This window comes from Eumetopias jubatus, unplaced genomic scaffold (genome assembly GCF_037043125.1).
Source record: "Eumetopias jubatus isolate StellerSeaLion01/CBP00866 unplaced genomic scaffold, mEumJub1_p1.0 scaffold_6, whole genome shotgun sequence".
Classification (NCBI taxonomy): Eukaryota; Metazoa; Chordata; class Mammalia; order Carnivora; family Otariidae; genus Eumetopias; species Eumetopias jubatus.
Window position 1 is genome coordinate 64,207,019 of NW_028274812.1, and position 21,638 is coordinate 64,228,656.

The 21,638-nt window shown below is 36.2% G+C and overlaps 1 protein-coding gene across 1 annotated transcript in view; it reads right to left on the reverse strand.

Moving 5' to 3' along the window:
• Positions 1-400: 400 nt before the first annotated feature.
• The window catches only part of MANEA (mannosidase endo-alpha), a 68,988-nt gene continuing 47,750 nt past the window's right edge, over positions 401-21,638 (reverse strand). Inside the window, exons 4-5 of the mRNA XM_028104201.2 lie at positions 2,554-2,630; positions 401-1,815 (exon numbers count right to left, since the gene is read on the reverse strand). Coding sequence (XP_027960002.1) covers positions 1,158-1,815; positions 2,554-2,630 — 735 coding nt within the window. The 3' untranslated portion in view covers positions 401-1,157. The remainder of the gene's footprint in view (positions 1,816-2,553; positions 2,631-21,638) is intronic.

The window sequence follows — 21,638 nt, forward strand, 5'->3', positions numbered from 1 at the left end:
TTTAGTATTGCTTCTCTTTAGTAAATGAAATATCTAAGAAATGATAATCTTGTAATAGCATATATATATTTTATAGTTCTAGTTAACTATAAGAACTGAAGGATAACATATACTCTATTAGCATACAGGTGGATTAATTTGTCACAATATGACAACTGATCACAAGTACTGAATCTGATAGATACCATGAAAGTATAATGTTTTTACATGGGGATATATTGTCTTTTAAACGAGATTATTGCCATCATTAAGTGTTAAATTCATTTGACTTGTAAGTTTAAGATATAAAAGAATTTTCATTTCTATGTTCCTAACATGCTAAGTAAATTCTATTTTGGTAAAAATAGCTTAAAATATTAAGAAGGAAATCCCATGATAGGTAAGAAAGAAGAAGGTTGATATTAACAGTTGGTCTCTGATTAACATTAAATTTTAAAGACATGAATAGAATAACAAGTTAAAAATTGACAGGTTATCCAAAAAGTGGTATTTTGGGCATTCTATCTTCGTAATTGTGAACCAACTATGTTTTCTTAATAGAGAAGCATGAAAGAACGTTCCACAGCTTCTAAAATCTGGAATTCAGCATTGTAAAGCAGATACATTAGACATGCAAAACACTTAACATGCTATAAGAAATCAAAAAATCCTCAAAGGATGATGCATACTGTGCTGTAGAAAGCAGGCCTTCCTAACACAATGTGATTCACAGTAAGGCTTAAGTTATGATTTTATTTTCCTTAAGAATTTTTTATTGGAGACTATTAGTGAACAGACTCTGGATGACTGAAACATGTACGCTATCTTCTAGGTCTTATTTTCTTCACTAGACATATTAAATATACACTATTTCTTTGAGCCCAGAATACAAGAAGGATTTAACTGTGCACTAACCCATGTAACACAAACATTTTTGTGTGAAATAAAAATTAGTAGCAAAGTAGAATTTCAATTTCAGTCAGAAATTCAGCATATGCCACAGGGAATGCAATTTGCACAATTTTTCTCTCTGATATTTTTTCAGTGCAGCATTGTGAAGGATGGCAATGATGATATTACCATTTTTTAAAAAAATACAAATTCTTTTTATTATGGGGATAACTGCCAATCAGTATATACTTAAAAGGTACTAGGTGATTTCTATAATTATTAATGCATTAAGAAACAGGCAGCTTCTGATCTAATGCATAAGTTGCTCTTTCCTTACCGTATTTTTCAGACCACTTGCGAGTTAGTTCTAGATAAAGACTTGGTTTATGAGGCCGGTAATCCAGGTACACTGTATTACTGGTTCTTTTGGGAATAGCTTTTTCAATCTGAGTTCCTTCATGCCACTCATTGAAAGAGGTGATAGAAATCACACTGGGGTGGGCATGGAGTGCAGCACCCAGAGCAGTTTCATAGTACTTCCCGCTGATTCGGTTTCGAGTGTTTTGAGCGTTCCATGGGCGGATGCTGGTATCTATATATCCCGGGCCCACACTTGGGATAAACAGTAGGTTGAACTGGTCACAAAAAAATTTTAGCCTCACCCAATTCTCATATGATGAGCCATAAGTAAAGCCATTTGTGGCAAAATATGTGTAAATTCCATCAAAACCACCTTGAAGAATATCATATCTATGTTTGCTTTCTACTAGAAGTGCAATAAACAGTGCATCATAAGGAGAATTGCGGATGCTCTGAGACCCTGTGGTGGTTAACAAATTGGCCCATTTTTCAGGCTTTGTGATATAGGAATCATAGATATAAAACATAGGAAGAGCATTGCCGGTCTTAGTCTTGTACCTATAAAAGGCCGGATGATTTCCATACCTAGAATACAAAAATACGTAGAAGTGAATATCTGTAACTCATTTTCCACAGACAATAACTGTTTCTATACTGAAAATGAAAGTAATCAGTGCAGTTAGTTCACTTTCTTTGGGGGATCAGTTATATTAAGGATAATCATTAAAAATGCATTTTCAATTTTGCAGATAGGAAAATTGAGATACTGGATATATCAAGACATATTGAGGTTTACAAATGATGACCAACACCATAAAAAGCCCATTTTCTATATGAATATATCAACTGCTATCAGTGATAAATGTCTCACTGTTGCTGACAAGTTTCTTTTTAAGAGTACAGTATCTGTCACAGGTTCTTATCAGTAAAATCTTTGAACAAAATGAAACTATTAACTTTTTCCTTGTAATCAGACTAAATATAAATGAAAATATTAGATGTGGGTACACAGATATAAAAGCAGTTCACATTTCATAATTTGAACCTTCTTTTAAAAAGACAAAACTCTAGTCCTGATTTATAGAATATCAATTTAAAAGGTCAGCCAACAAATCATTAAATAGCTTATTAAACACAAACAATAAATCTATACAGAAAGTGAATCAAATAATTTCAGAAATGTTCCTCAAAATGATTATTCATTATAAAATTTTAGTATCTCAGACCATAAGTCATTCAAATCTCAAATATAATTTAAATGTACTCTTCTTAAAATAATTATTGGATCGTAAAACAGTAATTATAAACACAGAAGACACTCACTTGTCTATAATATATTTGACATTTTTGTACATGTTTTGATCGTCTCGATTGCTATATGGTTCGATGTGAAAAGTGACCTAAAACAAAAAAAGATTAGAGAAAGAATTATCTGATGTAAAAATAAAACTATTTCATATTTTTAATAATTTAATCTTAATTTAGGATGAATACTTCTTGAACATAAATATTATTAACAGCAAGTTCTAGCAGAGAAAGCTCCTAGTTAACGTTGTTACTGTGAAATAATATGCTCAACAGTTTATACTTTTTACCTCCGTTCTCACAACTCCCTTAAGGTAGTTACTAAGTGAGGCAGACTGCTGGAGGCAAAATAAGCAATCAGAATTCAGAACTCAAATGTTCAACCACTATGCAATACTTCTTCCTATATGTTTATTTCTTTTAATTTTTTATTGTTATGTTAATCACCATGCATTCCATCATTAGTTTTTGATGTAGTGTTCCATGATTGTTCGTGTGTTTGTGTATAACACCCAGTGCTCCATGCAGAACGTGCCCTCTTTAATTCCCATCACCAGGCTAACCCATCCTCCCACCCACCTCCCCTCTAGAACTCTGTTTGTTTTTCAGAGTCCATCGTCTCCAGACATGTTTCTTTAAAAAGAACATGGTCCAGAAAAATCTGGATTCTTTTCCCAAGTGTGACCAACAACAATTTTTTTTTTTTTTTAAGATTTATTTATTTGAGAGAGAGTAGGCACATACCAGTGTGGGGAGGGGCAGAGGGAGAGAATCTCAAACAGACTCCTCACCTAGCGAGGAGACTGCCTTGGGGCTGGATCCCACGACCCTGAGATCATGATCTGAGCAGAAATCCAGAGTCAAAAGCTTAACTGAGCCACCCAGGCTCCTCAGTACCAAAGTCCTCTATCATTAAAACACCATTTCACAAAATAATCTACATTTAATGTGTAATAGTACTCAAAGAATTTATCACAAAATTACTGGAAAAATAATACCACTAGTACTATGAAGGCTTGTTATTGATATGGTTTATAGATCTCTACCATAATTGTACAAAGCAGTAACCAAAAGTATTTTATTTACTGTGCACAGAAGATTCATTTTCAGCTTATATATAAATCAAGAAAAACTGATTATGGCTAGTAAAACCATTTTGTATGATACTTCAAACTAGTAGTGTAGATTGTCACTGAAAAGGAGATTTTGCACTTTTATTACTAACTTTGACTTACCAGTAGCCATTAAACATCTTTATGACCATCTAATAAACATCTTGATGTTATTCTAATCTTAGGGTTTAGCTCTGTGAAGCAGGTATGGGATTAGAAACTTCTATACTACTGCAATATAAAATGCCTTTGTTTTGGAGCCACCTGGGTGGGACAGTTGACTGAGCATCGCACTCCTGGTTTCGGCTCAGGTCATGATCTCAGGGTGGCGGCATCAATCCTGCCTGGGCTGCTGCTCAGAGCAGAGTCTGCTTGGGATTCTCTCTCACTCTCCCTGTGCCCCTCCCTCCCATGCTCTCTCTAAAATAAATCCATCTTTAAAATGCTTTTGTTTTCAATTACCCAAAGTAAAATGAATAAATAATAAATATGAATACTATGAATAATAATAAAATGGATTTTGCTAGTCACAGAATTTTAAAGTCAGATGCATTTAGTGAAAATATTCCCTACTTTGTATATTATTATTGAAATCTCATTTTATTAAAAGGAAGTTTTATCAGTAACAAAATAAGGTCAAATTCAATTCTGTATATTTAAGTACTGCTAGGACAGTCATAGTTTTCAGTAGCTCTAGTATTTACTTTTTAACTTCAAGTGAAAGCAGAATGGCAAGGGTATAGGTATTTTCATGTTCTTACATAATGTTACCTTGGCTAATTCTCCCTTTAGATGGAATGCTGTATTTTCTAAGCTTCCATTTTATATATAAAGGGTACCTTGTTTAAGCAAATAGCCTATGTCCATGTCGTCCTTTCCTTCTTTTGTACAGATAAAAAAAGCTGTTATTGATAAATATACAATATTTCATTTTCCCCTCCTATATTTCAAACTTAATTATAATAAAATCACTTCGTAGGTTTAATTAATGATGTAATCTAGTTAATATTTCCTTCACTGGGAAAAACCTATTAGACCAATATTAAAGTAACTTTATAAATGACAGAATACTATATATAAAATCAAATGTTTGCGTTAGCTTCAGATTAGAAAGAATCATAAATGTTCCCTCATTTCATACTGCTACACTTTTGACTCTTCTCTACCCAGCAGCCAAAGTAAACTTTCTAAAGTGTACATCTGATGATCCTGGAGAGTGAGGTCAGCAACATGCTGGCATAAAATGTTCCTATTTATCCACCCCAAAAATCAATGGATTAGACATTCATACATGAACAAAAGCACCCTCATGGGTGTTTTTAGACCCATCACCTTACTCCAAGGAACCTGGGAGGAGTCTCACCCACCAGAGGAGTGAGCCAAACTGCCTAGACCATTCTTGCCTCTACAGGACAAAAATTGGGTGAGTACAGACTGGAATAGTGTCAGAGAGTCTTCCCTAAGGCAGACTCTAGCACACCATTGTAAAGGGGAGAAAAATAGGAGTTCGGCCACCTGAGAGATTGTAAGAGAAACTTTCCTGGCACCACCCCTGTGCCCAATGAAACACTGAAGGGTGCTAATTTATCTGGTGGCAGTGACCTCTCCTGCAGGGGAAAAGGAAAGCAGTGAGTGCCTAGTTACGGCAACCAGAGAAAGCCATTCTCTCCCTCAGCACCTGGAGTACTAAGGTGGGAGATCTATAACTGGGGATTGGGAGGAAATTGGGAAAGCAGCAGATAAGAATTTCAAATAGCTGTAATGAGGAAACTCAACAAGTTACAAGGAAATTCAGAAAGAATTCAATCAAATCAAGAATTAAAAATACAAAATGAGTTCTTTCCAAATTCTGGAGCAAAAATTCAGTAAATTAGATCAGAATGTAACAGAGAGCATATACAGACCACATGAAAGAAAGAATAATTGCATGGAGGATAAGAATTTTGAAATAACACAGAAGAGGGAACTTAAAGTATACAAAGCCTAAATGAGTGGTGATTATAAAAAAAGACAAATTATCAGAATAATCAGGATTTCAGAAGAAGAGAGGGAGAAGGGGATGGGAAAGATAATCCATGCAAGTGGAAACTGCAATAGAACATCAAATTTCAGAATATAAATTCAAAGAGGGCTGAAAAATTAAGTGTTCAAATGAAAATCACTAATTTTTTTCTGGGAATGTTTTCACGTGCTATGGCAACAATGCTGTATTTTAGTGTTTCTTCTGGTAATACTTTCCCCCAAAATATCAAGATATAATTTATTATACTTACACCAATTACTGCTAACTTTCCTCTTTACAAAATGTGTCTGTGTCAAATATTTTTCTTTGTAGTTTTACTTTATAATTTTGTTGAAATAAATATAACTCTACTAGGAAAAGAAAAAAAAAAACACTCCAATTCAAGATAGTGACGTAGGAACCTACAACTCACCTTACATGGACACACTGAATCTACAGCTATCTATAGAACAATTTCCTCTGAAAATAAAAACCTAAAACTTGGCAGAGTGAGCTCTTCCCATCTGGTAAACAAGGGGAAAACCACATCAAAGTGGGTAGGAAAGGCTGAGACACAATCTCACCATAAACCCCCACCACGGACCCATAATCGGATGGGGATTCAAAAGTTGGAGCCTCTCCCTGAGAAGCAAAGTGCTTGATCCCACATTGGGCATCCTAACATTTAAGACTGGCACCTGAGAGATGAGACTCCAAAACATCTGGCTTTGAAGACCTCCAGGGTTTACACCTACCAGACTGATGGGGCTATGGTAAACTGAAAAATGGCTCTTAAACGGCTCATGTGCAGATTCACCTGCCCCAAGGCCCAGCACGGTAGCAGTCCTTTGCAGCTGACCAGACTTTATGTGAAACAGACTCATTTGCTAATGTGAAAGCATTGGTCTGAGGGGCAGAGGCCTACAGGAGGACTCTCTGGGGAGAAGGCTGGTGAGTGCCATCTTATTAATCTCTCTGTTATGCTATAGAGCACCAGTATCTTCTGGAGGAGAGCTTTTATCCATGCCTGGTAACCCAGTTTTTGTGGTTGATGCTCAAAAAACACCCCTTGATCACCTGGCTCTAGAGAATGAGGGGTTCCTGGGTCCCACAGGGCTGTAACAAAGAGGCAGTTTGGCAGACTAACACTCCCAGAGCAGAGTACAGATAGAAGACCAAAACCCATTCCCAGTCTGAGAAAGAGGCCTATTTGCTAGTCTAGGGGCTCTGACCTGAGGCTTCTGGTTGAGCACATTTATAGATACCCACAGAATTGCTCTCACTGAACAGAGGCAAGTGGATGCAATATTTACACTCTCCATCTGCTTTGCTCAAGCGTGCCATTATCTTTAAGAAAGGAACTTATTATATTCATGGCTGGTGCCTTGATTTTTACAGCTGCTTCTGGGGGACACCTCTACATCACTTGGCTCTGGTGGCCAGTGGAGTCTATGCTCACAAATCCCATAGGACTGTAACCAACAGAGAAAGAGTTCTTAAACAGCTACCAAGCTACCACCCCTAGGGCAAAGCAAGAGGAAAAGAGAACTAGGAACTCACTCTTTTTGTGAAAGAGGTCTATTAGCTTATATCATAGCTGCGATCTGAGAGGCAGGCTTCTAATTAAACACACATTTGGGATGCCTGGGTGGCTCAGTCAGTTAAGCGTCTGCCTTCTGCTCAGGTCATGATCCCAGGGTCCTGGGATAGAGTCCCACATGGGGCTCCTTACTTAGCAGGGAGCCTGCTTCTTCCTCTGCCTGCCGCTCCACCTGCTTGTGCTCTGACAAATAAAATCTAAAAACAAAACAAACAAAAAAACCAACCACTCACATTTAAGGACTGCTATAAACCTTTCCTGAGCCCTCAAAGGGCAGGTACTATCTCTCGTTCTCCCTCTGCTGCACTCCAGAAGGTCAGCATCTCTTAGAGGGGAGGTCTTACATGTGTTTGGTGCCCTGATTTTTGTGGCTGCAACCCAAAGGATAACCCCTGATTGCCTGGTTCTGGTAGCAGCAGAACCTGAGTTCCTGAGTCCCCCAGAACTATAATAATCAGATAGTCCTTGGTGGGGCACCACCCAGACAGCAGATTGAAACACAGCCCCATTCTGTCAAAAAGGCTGAGTTGCTTGTCCTGGAGCTTCAGCCTTAGGGGCAGGCTTCAGGTTTGGCATCCAGCTAGAGCCTACAGAAGTGCTCTTAGGGAACACAGGCCACGGGACGCTATCTTTGTGCCTTCTCTCTGCCTCACTACAGCTTGTGGAATCTCCCAGAAAAGAGCTTATAAACTTGCCTGGAGCCCCAGTTTTCACAACTGCCACTCAGACAACACCTCCAGATCACCTGGCTCTGATGGCCAGTGCATCTTATATATAGTCCAGTGGGACCACAAACATATCTGCATTCTTTAAAAGCTACTGCCTAAGGGTCTGGCTTCTAATCAGCCTGAATCTACGTGCTGAATGAGGCCCTCCCCTTCTTTGGGTAACTAGTTATTGGAACACCCAACTACAGGGATCTGTTAGAAATAATATAGGATGCTTGGACAAACACAAAGGATTGAGAGACCTCCAAAAGCTAGGGCAGGGTTGAATGTTAAGGTTCATCTCCTGCACAAGGCTAGCCATTCAAGACGGGGAGAGGTAGCTGTTTCATCTAATGTGTAGAAACCAACACAGAATCAAGTGATAGAGATAGTAAATAGAGATAGTAACTTACCTGATAAAGAGTTGAAATTAATGATAATTATGCCCACAAAACTCTGAAGAATGGATTTAAGAAGTGAGAACTTTAACAAAGGAATAGGAAATATAAGAAAGTACCAAACGGAAGTCAGTGCTAAAGAATAAAATAGCTGAGCTGGAAAATACACCAGACGGGTTCGATAGCATGAAGCAGAAGAGGGGCTCAAACACAGGTCATAGGAACTCACCAATCAGAGCAGCAAAAAAAAAAAAAAAAAAAATGGCAAAACAGTGAAGCTAGATTAAAGAATTTATATGATAACATCAAGCAAACTAACAATTGCATGATAGAGGTCCCAGAAGGAGAACAGAGAAAGAAGGGGGCAGAAAACTTATCTGAAGAAATAACTGAAAATTTCCCTAACCTGAGGAAGGAAAACACCTCCAGATACAAGAAGCTCAGAGAATTCCTAAAAAGATGAACCCAGAAAGACTCACAGTTAGAGATTATTAAATGTCTTAAAATGTAATTAAAATGTCAAAAGTTAAGGACGAGGAAAGAATCTTAAAAAGAGTAAGAGAAAAACACTTGTTACCATACAAGGGAACCTCCATAAGACTAATAGCAAATTTTTCAGCAAAAACTAAGCCGACCAGAATAAAGTGTCACAACCAAGAACACTGCACCTGGCAAAGTTATCATTCAGAATCAGAAGAGATAAAAGAGTTTTCCACACAAGCAAAAGCCAAAGGAGATCATCACCACAAACCCACCTTACAAGAAACGTTAAAGGGACTGTTTTAAGTAGAAAAGAAAGGGTGCTAAATAGTAACAACTTGTGAAAGTACAAATTTCACTGGTAAAGGTAAATATATAGTGAGGGTAGTGAATTAATCGCAAAGCTAGCATGAAGCTTAAAAAATAAAAACAGTAAAAACTACAATAATTAAAGTATACACACAATAAAATGATGTAAAACGTGACACCAAAAACATAAAAAGAGGTGTGAGGAGAGTAAAACTGTAGAGTTTGGAATGCATTCCAACTTATCAATTTAAAACAAACTATTACAAATATAATTTGTTATATGTAAACCTCATGGTAATCACAAAGCAAAAACCTACAGTAGATATGTGCACACACAAAATAATGAGAAAGGAATCTAGGCACACCACTAGAAAGGCATCAAACCACAAAGGAAGAGAACAAAAGAAGATAAAAGAAACAGAAGAACCGAAAAACAGCCGGAAAACAACAAAACAGCAAGACGTACAAACTATCAAATTACTTTAAATGTAAATGGACTAAATTCTCTAATCAAAAGACAGGCTAAATGGATGAAAAATAAATAAAAACAAGACCCATCTATATGGTACCTACAAGAGTATTCAGATATAAGAACATGTAGTTTGAAAGTGAAGGGATGGAAAAAGGTATTTCATGCAAAAAGAAACCAAAAGAAAGCAGGGGTAGCTATATGTATATCCCACAAAACAGGCTTTCAAGACAAAGACTATCATAAGAGAAAAAAGGGGATTACATACTGATAAAGGGGTCAATCCAATAAGAAGATGTAGCATTTATAAATATTTATGCACTCAGCATAGGAGCACCTAAATATATAAAGCAAATGTTAAAACACCTGAAAGGAGAAAAAGCAATACAATAATTGTAGGGGACTTAAATACCCACTTAAGTCAATGGATAAATTATTCAGAGAGTAAAAGAAATTATAGGCCTTAACATGTCAGAACAGATGAACTTAACAGATATTTACAGAAAATTTCATTCAAAGCAACAGACTGCACCTTCTTAAAGTGCATCGTCATTCACCTATACTCCAGGATAGGTCATATGTTAGGCCATAAAACGAGTCCTAACAAATATATGAAGATTGAAATCATACACCATGTGGTCAGAAAAGAAGATGAAACCAGAAAACAATTATAAGAAAACTGGGAAATTCATAAAGAGGGCACGTGTTGTGGTGAGCACTGGGTGTTTTATACACAACTAATGAATCACTGAACACTACCACATCAAAAACTAATAATGTATACTATACTGTGGCTAACTGAAGATAAAAAAAAAAGACGAGACAAAATAGAAATAAAAAATACAAAAACTTAAGAGGGGAGTTTATAGCAATACATGCCTACCTTCAGAAATAAGAAAAAAATCTCAAACGAACAACCTAACTTTACACGTCAAGGAACTAGAAAAAAAAAACAACAAAACAAAAAGTTTGGAGCTATATATGAAAATATATATAACAAAGTTTGGAGTTTTATATAGGGAATAGAGACTAAAATGACAATAGAAAAGAAGAAACCAAGAGCTATTTCTTTGAAAATTTAAACAAAATTGACAAACCTTTAACTAGACTCACAAAGAAAACTCAAAAAAACAGAAATGAAAGAGATGTTACAAATAAACCACAGAAATACAAAGGATCATAAAAACTACAATGAAAAATTATATGCTGACAAATTGAACAACCTAGAAAAATGGATAAGTTTCTAGAAACATACAACCTTCTGAGACTTCATCATGAAGAAAGAAAATCTGAACAAACCAATTATTGGTAAGGAGATTGAGTCAGTAATCAAAAACTTCCAATAAACAAAAGTTCAGGGACAGAATGCTTTGTTGGCAAATTCTACCAAATATTCAAAGAATTTATAGCAATCTCTACTCTTCCAAAATACAGAAGAGAAGCAAACTCTTCCAAACTAATTTTACAAGGTTAGCATTACCCTGATATCCAAACCAGACAAGGATGCCACAAGAAAAGAAAATTACAGGCCAACATCCATGATGAACACAGATGTAAAAATCATCAACAAAATATTACTAAGCTGCATTATTGCCAATAGCCAAGACAACAGAACAACCTATATGTCCAGTGAAGGATGAATGGGTAAAGAAGTAGCAGAATGTATGTGTATACACACACACACGCACACGCGCACACGCACACACACACACACAATGGAATTTTATTCAGCCATAATAAAGAATGAAGAATAAAATTTTGCCATTTGTGACAACATGGGTAAACCTTGAGGCAATTATGCTAAGTAAAATAAGTCAGAGAAAGAAATGCTGTTTGATCTCACTTAAATGTGGAACAAACCAAGCTCACAAAGCAAAGGGCAGGAGGTTGAGGGATGTGGGCAAAGGTGTTTAAAATGTACTGATTTCCAGTTATAAAAAATGTCAGTCATGGGGATGTAATGTATAGCATGGTGACTATGGTTCCTAATACTTCACTACACATCTGAAATTTGCTAAGAGAGTAGATCTTAAAAGATTTTATCACAAGAAAACTTTATAATTATGTATGGTGGCGGATGTTAACTAATTGTGGTGATCATTCCACAATATATAGAAATATAAAATCTTTACACTTTACTTTGGAAACTAATATAATGCTGCATGTCAATTATATCCAATTAAAAAAAAAGAAATCAAAGAATATCTCAAATGACAATGGAAACACAACATACCAAAACCAATGGAATGCTGCAAAACTAGTTCTGAGACAGAAGTTTATAGTGATGAATGTGCATATTAAGAAATGAGAAAGATCATAAATAAACAGCCTTAACTTTACACCTCAAGGAACTAGAAAGAGAACAAACTAAGCCCAGAGTTAGCGTAAGGAAGGAAATAATAAAGATCAGAGCAAAAGTAAATGGAAACCAGAAAAGCAATAAAAAAGATCAATGAAACTAAGATCCTGTTTTTCTGAAAGATAAAATTTACAACTCTTAAGTGAGACTGAGAATATGAGACAGAAGGCTCAAACAAAAAGAAATTACAACAGACACTACCAAAATAAATAGGATAAGAGACTACTATGAATAATTATATGACCTCAAAGAAATGGATAATTTCGTAGAGACACAGAAATAGGAATGTCTGAACAGTAACATGTGAGGAGATTGAATCATTATCAAAAACTTCCTGACAACTGAAATCCCATGACCAGATGTCTTAATTGGGCAATTCTGCCAAATATTTAAAGAAGAATTAATGCCAGTACTTTTCAATTTTTTTTTATAAGAACTAGAAGAGGAGGGAACACTTCTAAACTCATTTTATGAAGCCAGCATTATCCTGATGCCAAAGCTAGATAATGATGCTATAGGAATGGATGGAAAACTATAGATCCTATGAAAAGAGAGGCAAAAGAACATATTTAATGATATTAAAGGCAAAATACAACAGACTCACAGCTAACATTATAGTCAGGGAAAAATTGAAAATTTTTCCTCTAAGATCAGGAACAAGACAAGTATGCTCACCTTACCACTCTTTTTCAAAATAGCCCATGCAAGTCCTAGCTAGAGCAATCAGGCAAAACAAAGATATATAAGGTATCCAAATAGGAAAGGAATAAGTAAAACTGTCATTATTTGCAGATGATAGGACCCTATATATTGAAAATCCCGAAGACTCAAATTAATGGATCTAATCAGTGACTTCAGTAAAGCTGCACAAATTAAAACCAATATACAGAAATCAGTTGCATTCTATACACTAACATACATCTGAAAAGGAAAAAAAAAAATCTATCTCATTCACAAACACATCAAAAACAATAATAAATACAGAGGAATAAATTTAACCAAGGAAGTAAAAGATCTGTATAATGAAAACTACATAACTTTGCTAAAAGAAATTGAAGACAACATAAACAAAAGGAAAGACATCTCATGTTCACAGTTTCAAGAGATAATATTGTTAAGATGTTCATGCTACCCAAAGCAGTCTATAGATTCAATGCAATTCCTATCCAAATCCAATGTAATTTTTCACAGAAATAGAAAAAACAATGCTCAAATTTGTTTAGAACCACAGAAGATCCCTAATAGATATAATAATCATGGGAAAGAACAGTAAAACTAGAGCTATCACACTTCCTAATTTCAAACTATACTACGAAGCTATGGTAATTAAAATTTGGTACTGGTGTTAAGATAGACACATGGACCAATGGAACAAAATAAAGAGCCCAGAATTAAGTCCCTGCATATAAGGTCAATTAGTATTTGGTAAGGGGGTCAGGAACATCCAGTGAAGAAAAGATAATTAACAAATGGTGCTGGGAAAACTGTATAACCACATGTAGAAAAAGAAAATTGGACCCCTAATTTATACAACTCACAAAAATTGCCTTGAGAGGGACTTGAAGACTTAAGCCTAAGACCTGAAACTGCAAAACTCTTAGGAAAAAAACATGGGTAAGAACCTTCTTGACATTAGTCTTGACATGATACTTTGTATATGACAACAAAAGTACAAATGACAAAAGAAAAAAAAAATCAGTAAGTGGGACTATATCAAATTTAAAATCTACACTGTAGAAGAGAAACAATAAAATGAAAAGACAGCTATGGAATGGTAGGAAATATCTGCAAACCATGTACTGGATAAGGAGTTAATATCCAAAATTTATAAAGAACTCATACAATTCAATTAAAAAAATCTGATTAAAAAATGGGCAGAGGAAGAGTAGAGACATTTTTTCCAAAGAAGATATCCAAATGGCCAACAGGTACATGAAAAGGTGCTCAGTATCACTAATCATCAGGGAAATGCAAATAAAAACCAAAATAAGATGGCCATAATAACAGATGTGAGGTGCTATCATCAAAAAGAATTGTTGATTAAGATGTGGAGAAAAGGGAACCCTTGTGTACTGGTAGTGGTAAGGTAAACTGGTGCAGCTACTATAGAAAGCAGTATGGAGGTTCCTTAAAAAATTAAAGACAGCATAATATAGAAATTTCACTTCAGAGTATTTATTCAAAGGAAATGAAATCACTATCCCCAAAGGATATCTGCCACCCTCATGTTCCTTCCAGCATTATTTACAATAGACAATATATGGCAACAATGTAAGTGTCCAATGGATGAATGGATAAGGAAAATGTGGTATATATACACAATGGAATGCTATTCAGCCATGAGAAAAAAAGAATTCCTGCTATGTGTGACAACATGGGTAGACCATGAGGTCATTAAGGTAAGTGAGATAGGTCAAAGACAATTTAGGATATCTCTTATACGTGGAATCTAAAAGAAAATGAATGCAAACAGACAAAAAAACACCACAAAAAACCAGTAGAATGGTGTTGCTAGGGCCTGGGGGCTGGAGGAATGGGAGTGATTTTGTTTAAGGGTATATACTTGCAACTAGTAGATAAAATCCATGGAGATATAACACACAGGACAGTGGTTATACACAACAAAACTGTATTATAAAGACTAGATCTTAATTGTTCCCATCACTAGAGGAGATTATAATTATGTGACATGATAGAGGTATTAGTTAGTGCTGCAATGGCAATCATACTACAGTATAAATTTATCAGTGTGTTGTAAACCTTAATTTACATGTTATATGCTGGTTATATCCCAAAAAAGGAGGTAAAAATCAAATCAAGCTTTCCTCTTCCAACTCCTCCACACCCCACCTTCACTCCTCTATACCCTTCATCTCCTTGAATACAAATGAGGTCCTCCTACACCTATATGGTGCTATAATACTTAGTACTTTTCTCTTCCCGCAATTACTTGTGTTTGTCTCTGACCTCCACCAAACTGCAAAGCCCCTTAAGATACAGAGAGATTATATTATTCTTAATACTACCAGCATCTGGAATAGCACCTGAATGAATACATGAGTGGAAGATTTCCATGCAAAATTGGTTAACAAATTAAACTCTAGGTCTGCCATTTATATACCCCATTTAGGTGAGATTTACCAAGTTTTCACAACAAATTCACCCTATAACTCAAGAACAAGGAAGGAAAAAAAAAGGGGGGGAGGAGATCATTGATACTATAACATCTTTCAAATGGAGCTGAAAAATAATCTTAAAAAAAAAAAAAACACAAACATACTACATGCAACTTTTAACATAGCCAAAAATCTGCATGAACCTGAGAAACAGAATTTTCATTTATTTGGCCTATGACTCTAGAGCCATAGGCCAAATAAATAATGGATGCTGGTAAACTAACAGTATGAGAAATGTGATTTATATATAACATAGAAAAACACTTGCTATTTTAAAATACAAAATTGTTAAAATGCAAGACCATCAGTGGCTAAGTTGGTTCTTTCACTGGATCCTCCTGATTTTCTTTTACCTAGATGGGTGATTTAATTCAGATTGTGATGTGATGATGTTATATAATTAACAACCCACAATCTCCGTGGCTTTCAAAGACAAACATTTGTTTGTTGCACATAGTTATATGGACTGGCTATGATGGCTCTGCTCCAGACTGTGGGTCAGGTTCAGATCTGCTCCATGTGCCTATCATTCTGGGGGTCTAGGAAGAAAGAGCACCAGAGGCATGCTGTTCTTATAGAAAAGGAATACAACCATGGAAGCACATCTGGTGTTTATGCTCAGGTATGGTATATATTATGTTTTTTCACATCTTATTAACCAAAGCAAGCCATGAGGCCAAGGCCAACATCAATGGGTCAGTAGGTACATTCACTCTTTTCCATGGAGGGGAAGGGAAAAAGGACTGTTGACTAAAGAGTGACACAATCTACCAAAATGTGTTTCACTCAAACACTGTTTCACCACTGTGGGTTTTTTTTTGTTGTTGTTGTTGTTTTTAATTTATTTCTTTTAGAGTGTGCGAACAGGGGTAAAGGGCAGAGAGAGAGAGGAAGGAGAACATTAGACTCCCCACTGAGTGGGGAGCCCCACAGAAGGCTCCATCTCAAGACCCTGAGATCACGACCTGAGCCAAAATCAAGAGTCTGACGCTCAACCTACTGAGCCACCCAGGAGAGCCCCTCACTGCTATGTTCTTAAAGATACAGGAGGACGGCAAAGATATAGTGGAAAAGACCCAGCTCTGATTTTTATTATATGCTTAAAAAGTGCTAAAACAGTCCTTGTTCCAATGAATATGCTAACAAATATATCAAAGAGCAGATAACTTGAAACTCATAATTTATATTTTGCTTTACTCATTTACTCTGCCCCCCCCAAAAAAAATTAGTCCACGTTTGCTAGAGATAAAGCAAAACAAGTAACTAAAGTGTCAAACATTTTTGTTATTCTTGCTCATTTGTTTGACTTAAAAGCACTCACCTAAAATACTAGTTAAACCCTTATGTAATCAAAACTAATAAGCTATGACAAAAGCTTAACTGTGAGACAAACTCATTTCTTAACAAACTCTCTATTCCTAAAACAAAAAAAGAGAAAAAAAAGGAAAGACATTTTTAGCTCAAAAAGTAGAAAGGGAAGAGTAAAACAAACCTGAGGAAAGAATGATTAATTCTATCAATCAAGACCGAATAGAATTAATACACTAAAACTGTTAGAATATTTTAAAAACCTATTAGAATATTTAAAAAATAAAACTGATAAATTGAAGGGCTGCTTTTTTGGCAGGAAGGGGCTAAGCAATTCTATACTAATCAAATTGTAGAAAAGGGGAGATTATTTTCTTGTGCTGAAAATTAGCAAGGGCAAAAAGAGCTGTTACTAATAAACCCACTTATTTTACTCTTAAAGTTTCAGGTGTGGTAAGTTATGCAGATTGTAGGCCACAGTTTCTTAGCACAGAACTCACAATATTATTCATCTCTTCTATCACTGCCTTAGAACTTTAATTTTAGTAAGTTACTGTCATTATTTAAGCATTAACTCTTCTTTTATTAGCAAAGTTTCCATTCTTTATATAAACAGGATATATTACACTTTAATTATAAGAAATATCTGCTCAACAACACTACAGAAATCACAAAAACTCAATAACTAAAACCATCTTATGGTTTCATCCTGTCATTTTACAAATGAGGATGATAAGCCAAGAAGATGAAGTAATTAATATAAAATTCCAGAGCTGAGATTAACTCCAGTCTCATGGTTCCTGGTCTATTTTTGTAAGCACTGCATAGTTGCTCCCCAGACACAAGGCCAAGAAATTATCCTAAACATTTTGTAAAATATTAGCCTGTCTGGTTCCAAATGATTCTGATCATTAGATATAAAAGCTGAAGCACAGCAAGACCAAGTACGTTGGCAATTAGATATATCTTTGCCACATTCTCCTGAACAGGAAGCTTTACAGAGGAGAAAACCAAACCTATCCTCATGCACCAGAACATCCTCACTTTACCTTTAAACTCCTGAAAGTACATACTTAAAGGCCAGCTTTCTTGAGTTGTGAAGGCCTCTTCCCTCTCATGTCCCAGGATTACAGAACTTAGAATTACATGGACAGAAGAGTGGCCTTTGGACCTGTTTGGGGGAAGATAAATCATATTACTTATCCAGTTTCAGACCTGGTGCCAGAATTTGCAAGGTCTGTGTATTTGCAGATTTCAAGTGCTAATGAGAGCTTACTGAATGGTACTGGGGGACATGGCAAATGACAGCTCTTTCCAGTCAGCTAATTTAGGTGATGCTGCTGCCTTAGGAGCTTTAGGATTATAAAGTAGAAAAAGAAGGCTTTATGGACAGGAATTAGGGGGGAATAAAAAAGAACTTGCCTATTTAGCTGATCCTGTTTCCCTAGAGTTCTAGCTCCACTCCCTGATAAATTACTGATTCCTTAAGCTGCAAAAGAAGTCTTAAAACACATTTTTCAGATTTTTATTTGAAAATGAATATTTCAACAGAGGTCTACATCATCTCTTAAAGACCTCACTTAACTTACCTGTACCAGACAAACCAGCCTGTCTTCCATTAGGATATATAAACTTCAAGACATTTCAGAGCAAATAAAAACCCTCAGTGATTTTTAAGAGTGGTAAGAACCTGAGAATTCAGACTAAATAGTCTCTAGTGAAAAGATACTCTGATTCACATTTTCATTAAGATTTGCTAACACACTACCTTAAAAAACAGGAACATGAAAAATGAGCAATCTAAGAATTATTGGACATGAAAATTATTGCTTAAGGACAAGAACAGTAGAACAGATAATGAAAAACTAAATAAGTATCAGGAAGACAAGGTTATTAATAAACATTCCTTTTACACTTCATTCTAAATGATTCTTGAATTATATACTAGAATCTCATATAAAGTGCTTTGTTTTTGGATTATTATGTTTCATTGATCTCTTTCTGTATCCTAATGCTAGTGCCATACTCCTAATATCTGTCATTTTATAGTACATTTCATTATTTGGACAAACAAGTTTTCCCTTCATTAATTAACATTTTATGAAGTCTTTTTTTTTTTTAAGATTTTATATATTAGGGGCACCTGGGTGGCTCATTTGTTAAGCGTCTGCCTTCGGCTCAGGTTATGATCCCAGGGTCCTGGGATCCAGCCCTGAATTGGGCTTCTTGGTCAGCAGGGACCCTGCTTCTCCCTCTCCCTCTGCCTGCAGCTCCCCCTGCTTGTGCTCTCTCTCTCTCAAATAAAAAAAAAAAAAAAATTAAAAAAATATATATTTTAAATAAAATCTTTAAAAAAAAATTTAAAAAGGGTGCCTGTGTGGCTCAGTTAGTTAAGCTTCTGCCTTCTGCTCAGGTCATGATCCCAGCGTCTTGGGATCAGGTCCCACATCGGGCCCCTACTCAGCAGGGAGTCTGCTTCTCCCTTTCCCTCTGCTGCTGTCAAATAAATAGAATCTTAAAAAAAAAAGATTTTATTTTTTAGAGAGAGAAAGCGCACATGTGGGCGAGTATGAGTGGGGGAGGGGCAGAGGGCGAGGGAAAAGCAGACTCCCGCTGAGCCCAGAGTCCAATAGGGGGCTCAATCTCAGCATGACCCTGAGACCATGACCTGAGCTGAAGTCAGACGCTTAATCAACTGAACCACCCAGGTGCCCCTAAAAGTCTTACTTTCTTCTAACATTTATAAACTTTAGGATTAGGTGGTTAAATTCTGCATTTAAAATCTCATTAGAGTTTTTCATTGGGATTAAATTTATATATTATATTAAAATATAAAATACAGGGGGCACCTGGGTGGCTCAGTTGGTTAAACATCTGTCTTCGGCTCAGGTCATGATCTTGGGGTCCTCAGATGGAGCCCCACATCGGGCTCCCTGCTCAGTGCGGAGCCTGCTTCTCCCTCTGCCTTTATCCCTCCCCAACACTCATGCTCGCATGCGCTCTCTCTCTCAAATGAATGGATAAAATCTTTAAAATGTATATATAAAATGCAAATGATCAAAAGAATGGCCACTTGGAAATTTTGACTTTTCACATTAAATTCATGTTTCTCTATTTAGGCAAGTCTTTTATATCCTTTCATAAAATGCCAAAGATTTCTTCATAAATCTATGGCTAAGCTATTTTCAGTGTACATGTTTTCCATTTTTCCCGTTAATATAGGAATCCTACTGACTCAAATATTCTTTGGTTTCAACCACCTTACTGGACATACAAGTTTTTAGATACTTTTCATGAGTTTTATAGATATTTTCTATTTGCAAAGAATGGTAATTTTACTTAGAACATTTTTTCTTTTTGTATTTTTTAGTTAAAATGATTTGTTCAGAAACACTATAACAGGGGCGTCTGGGTGGTTCAGTCGGTTCCCGCCTTCGGCTCAGATCATGATCCAGAGTCCTGCGATTGAGCCCTGCATTGGGTTCCTTGCTCAGTGGGGAGTCTGTTTCTCCCTCTGCCTCTCTCCCTGCTTGTGCTCGCTCTGTCAAATAAATATATAAAATCTTAAAAAAAAAAAAAAAAGATTCTCTATAACAGTATTAAATAATACAGATGACAGATGGCATTCTTGATTGATCTTGGTTTAATGAGCATGATACCACTGTTTTTCCATTAAGGATGGTGTTTGAGGGGCGCCTGGGTGACTCAGTGGGTTAAGCGTCTGCCTTTGGCTTAGGTCATGGTCTCAGGGTCCTGGGATCTAGCCATCTGGCTCCCTGCTCAGTCGGGAGTCTGCTTCTCCCTCTGCCCCTCCCCCTACTCATACTTTCTCAATCTCATAAATAAAATCTTAAAACAAAAAGATGGTGCTTGATATAGGTTAGTAAAAGACCTCATCTGTCAAGTTAAAGAACTCACAACAGATTTATTAATGAGTTATTTCCTTGAAATTTCAGTACCTGTTAAGATATTTTATCTCCAGCAAATAATCAAGTTTTATTTACTTAATATAGTGCTTACTGTGTGCCAGACACTGAGTACTTTTCATATATTACCTCATGTAATCTTTATAATCACTCTGTAAAGTACATTTTCTTACTTCTTCCAGTTGAGAAATGAAAAAACTGAGGCATACGAGTTACATAGTTCTTATAAGTGGCTGAGTCAGGAGTGAATGCAGAGATTTGGATTCAGATTTCATACTCTTGAAACCATTCTTAGATTCTTGCTAATAAACACTTCTTATCTAAGTTTTCTTCAGAAATTTTGCACATGTTTTCATTAGTAAGATCAGTCTATAAATCTTTCTTTTTTAAAAAATTTTTTATTTATTTATTTGAGAGAGGGAGAGCGCGCAAGTGGAAGTTAAGGGTAGACAGACTCCCCCCGCCCCGAGCAGGGAGTCCAACTCGGGGCTCGATCCCAGGACCCCGAGATCACAACCCGGGCTGAAGGCAGATGCTTAACTGACTGAGCCACCTAGGTGCCCCAGTCTATAAATCTTTCTCATGCTATACTTGTTTGGTTGGTTTATTCAGTAGATAAACCAGTAGAATAGGGCAAAAGAGATAGTCACTTCTAAGATTAGGTCAAGAAAACACTGCAGCTTCTCCACTGGACTCCCTCAGATCATTCACTACGGGGAACTAGCTGCGATGTCTTAAGGAGACTCAGGTAGCTCTGTGGAGAGGCTTAGAAGAACCCAAACTCCCATTCCAATAGCTGAAAGGAACTGAGGCCTGTTAACCCTCACATGAGAAAGCTTGGAAGGATCCTACAGTCTTCAGAGATAATTACAGCACCAGTAAACAGATTGACTGTAACCTCTTGGGAAAACCTGACCAGACCCACCAGGTTAAGCCATTTCCAGATTCTCAACTTTCCGACAGTGGGTGAGATAATACAGGTTTGTTGCTTTAAACTGCAGAATTTTAGGGTAATTTGTTAAAGCAGCTTTCCATTATATTTCAGTATCATAAGAATCTGCTGTTTCTCAAAGGTTGACTAGAAGTGCCAGGTGAAATCTGATGCTCTGGGAAGACATGTTCAAGAAACTTTTAGAATTTTTTCTAGGATACAAGTCAATTCAGATTTAAACTTCTTTCTATACATAAATTTATGTTTTTGTATTTTCTAAGAAAATGCCCCATTTCTTATACATTTTAAATATGGTGATATAAAAT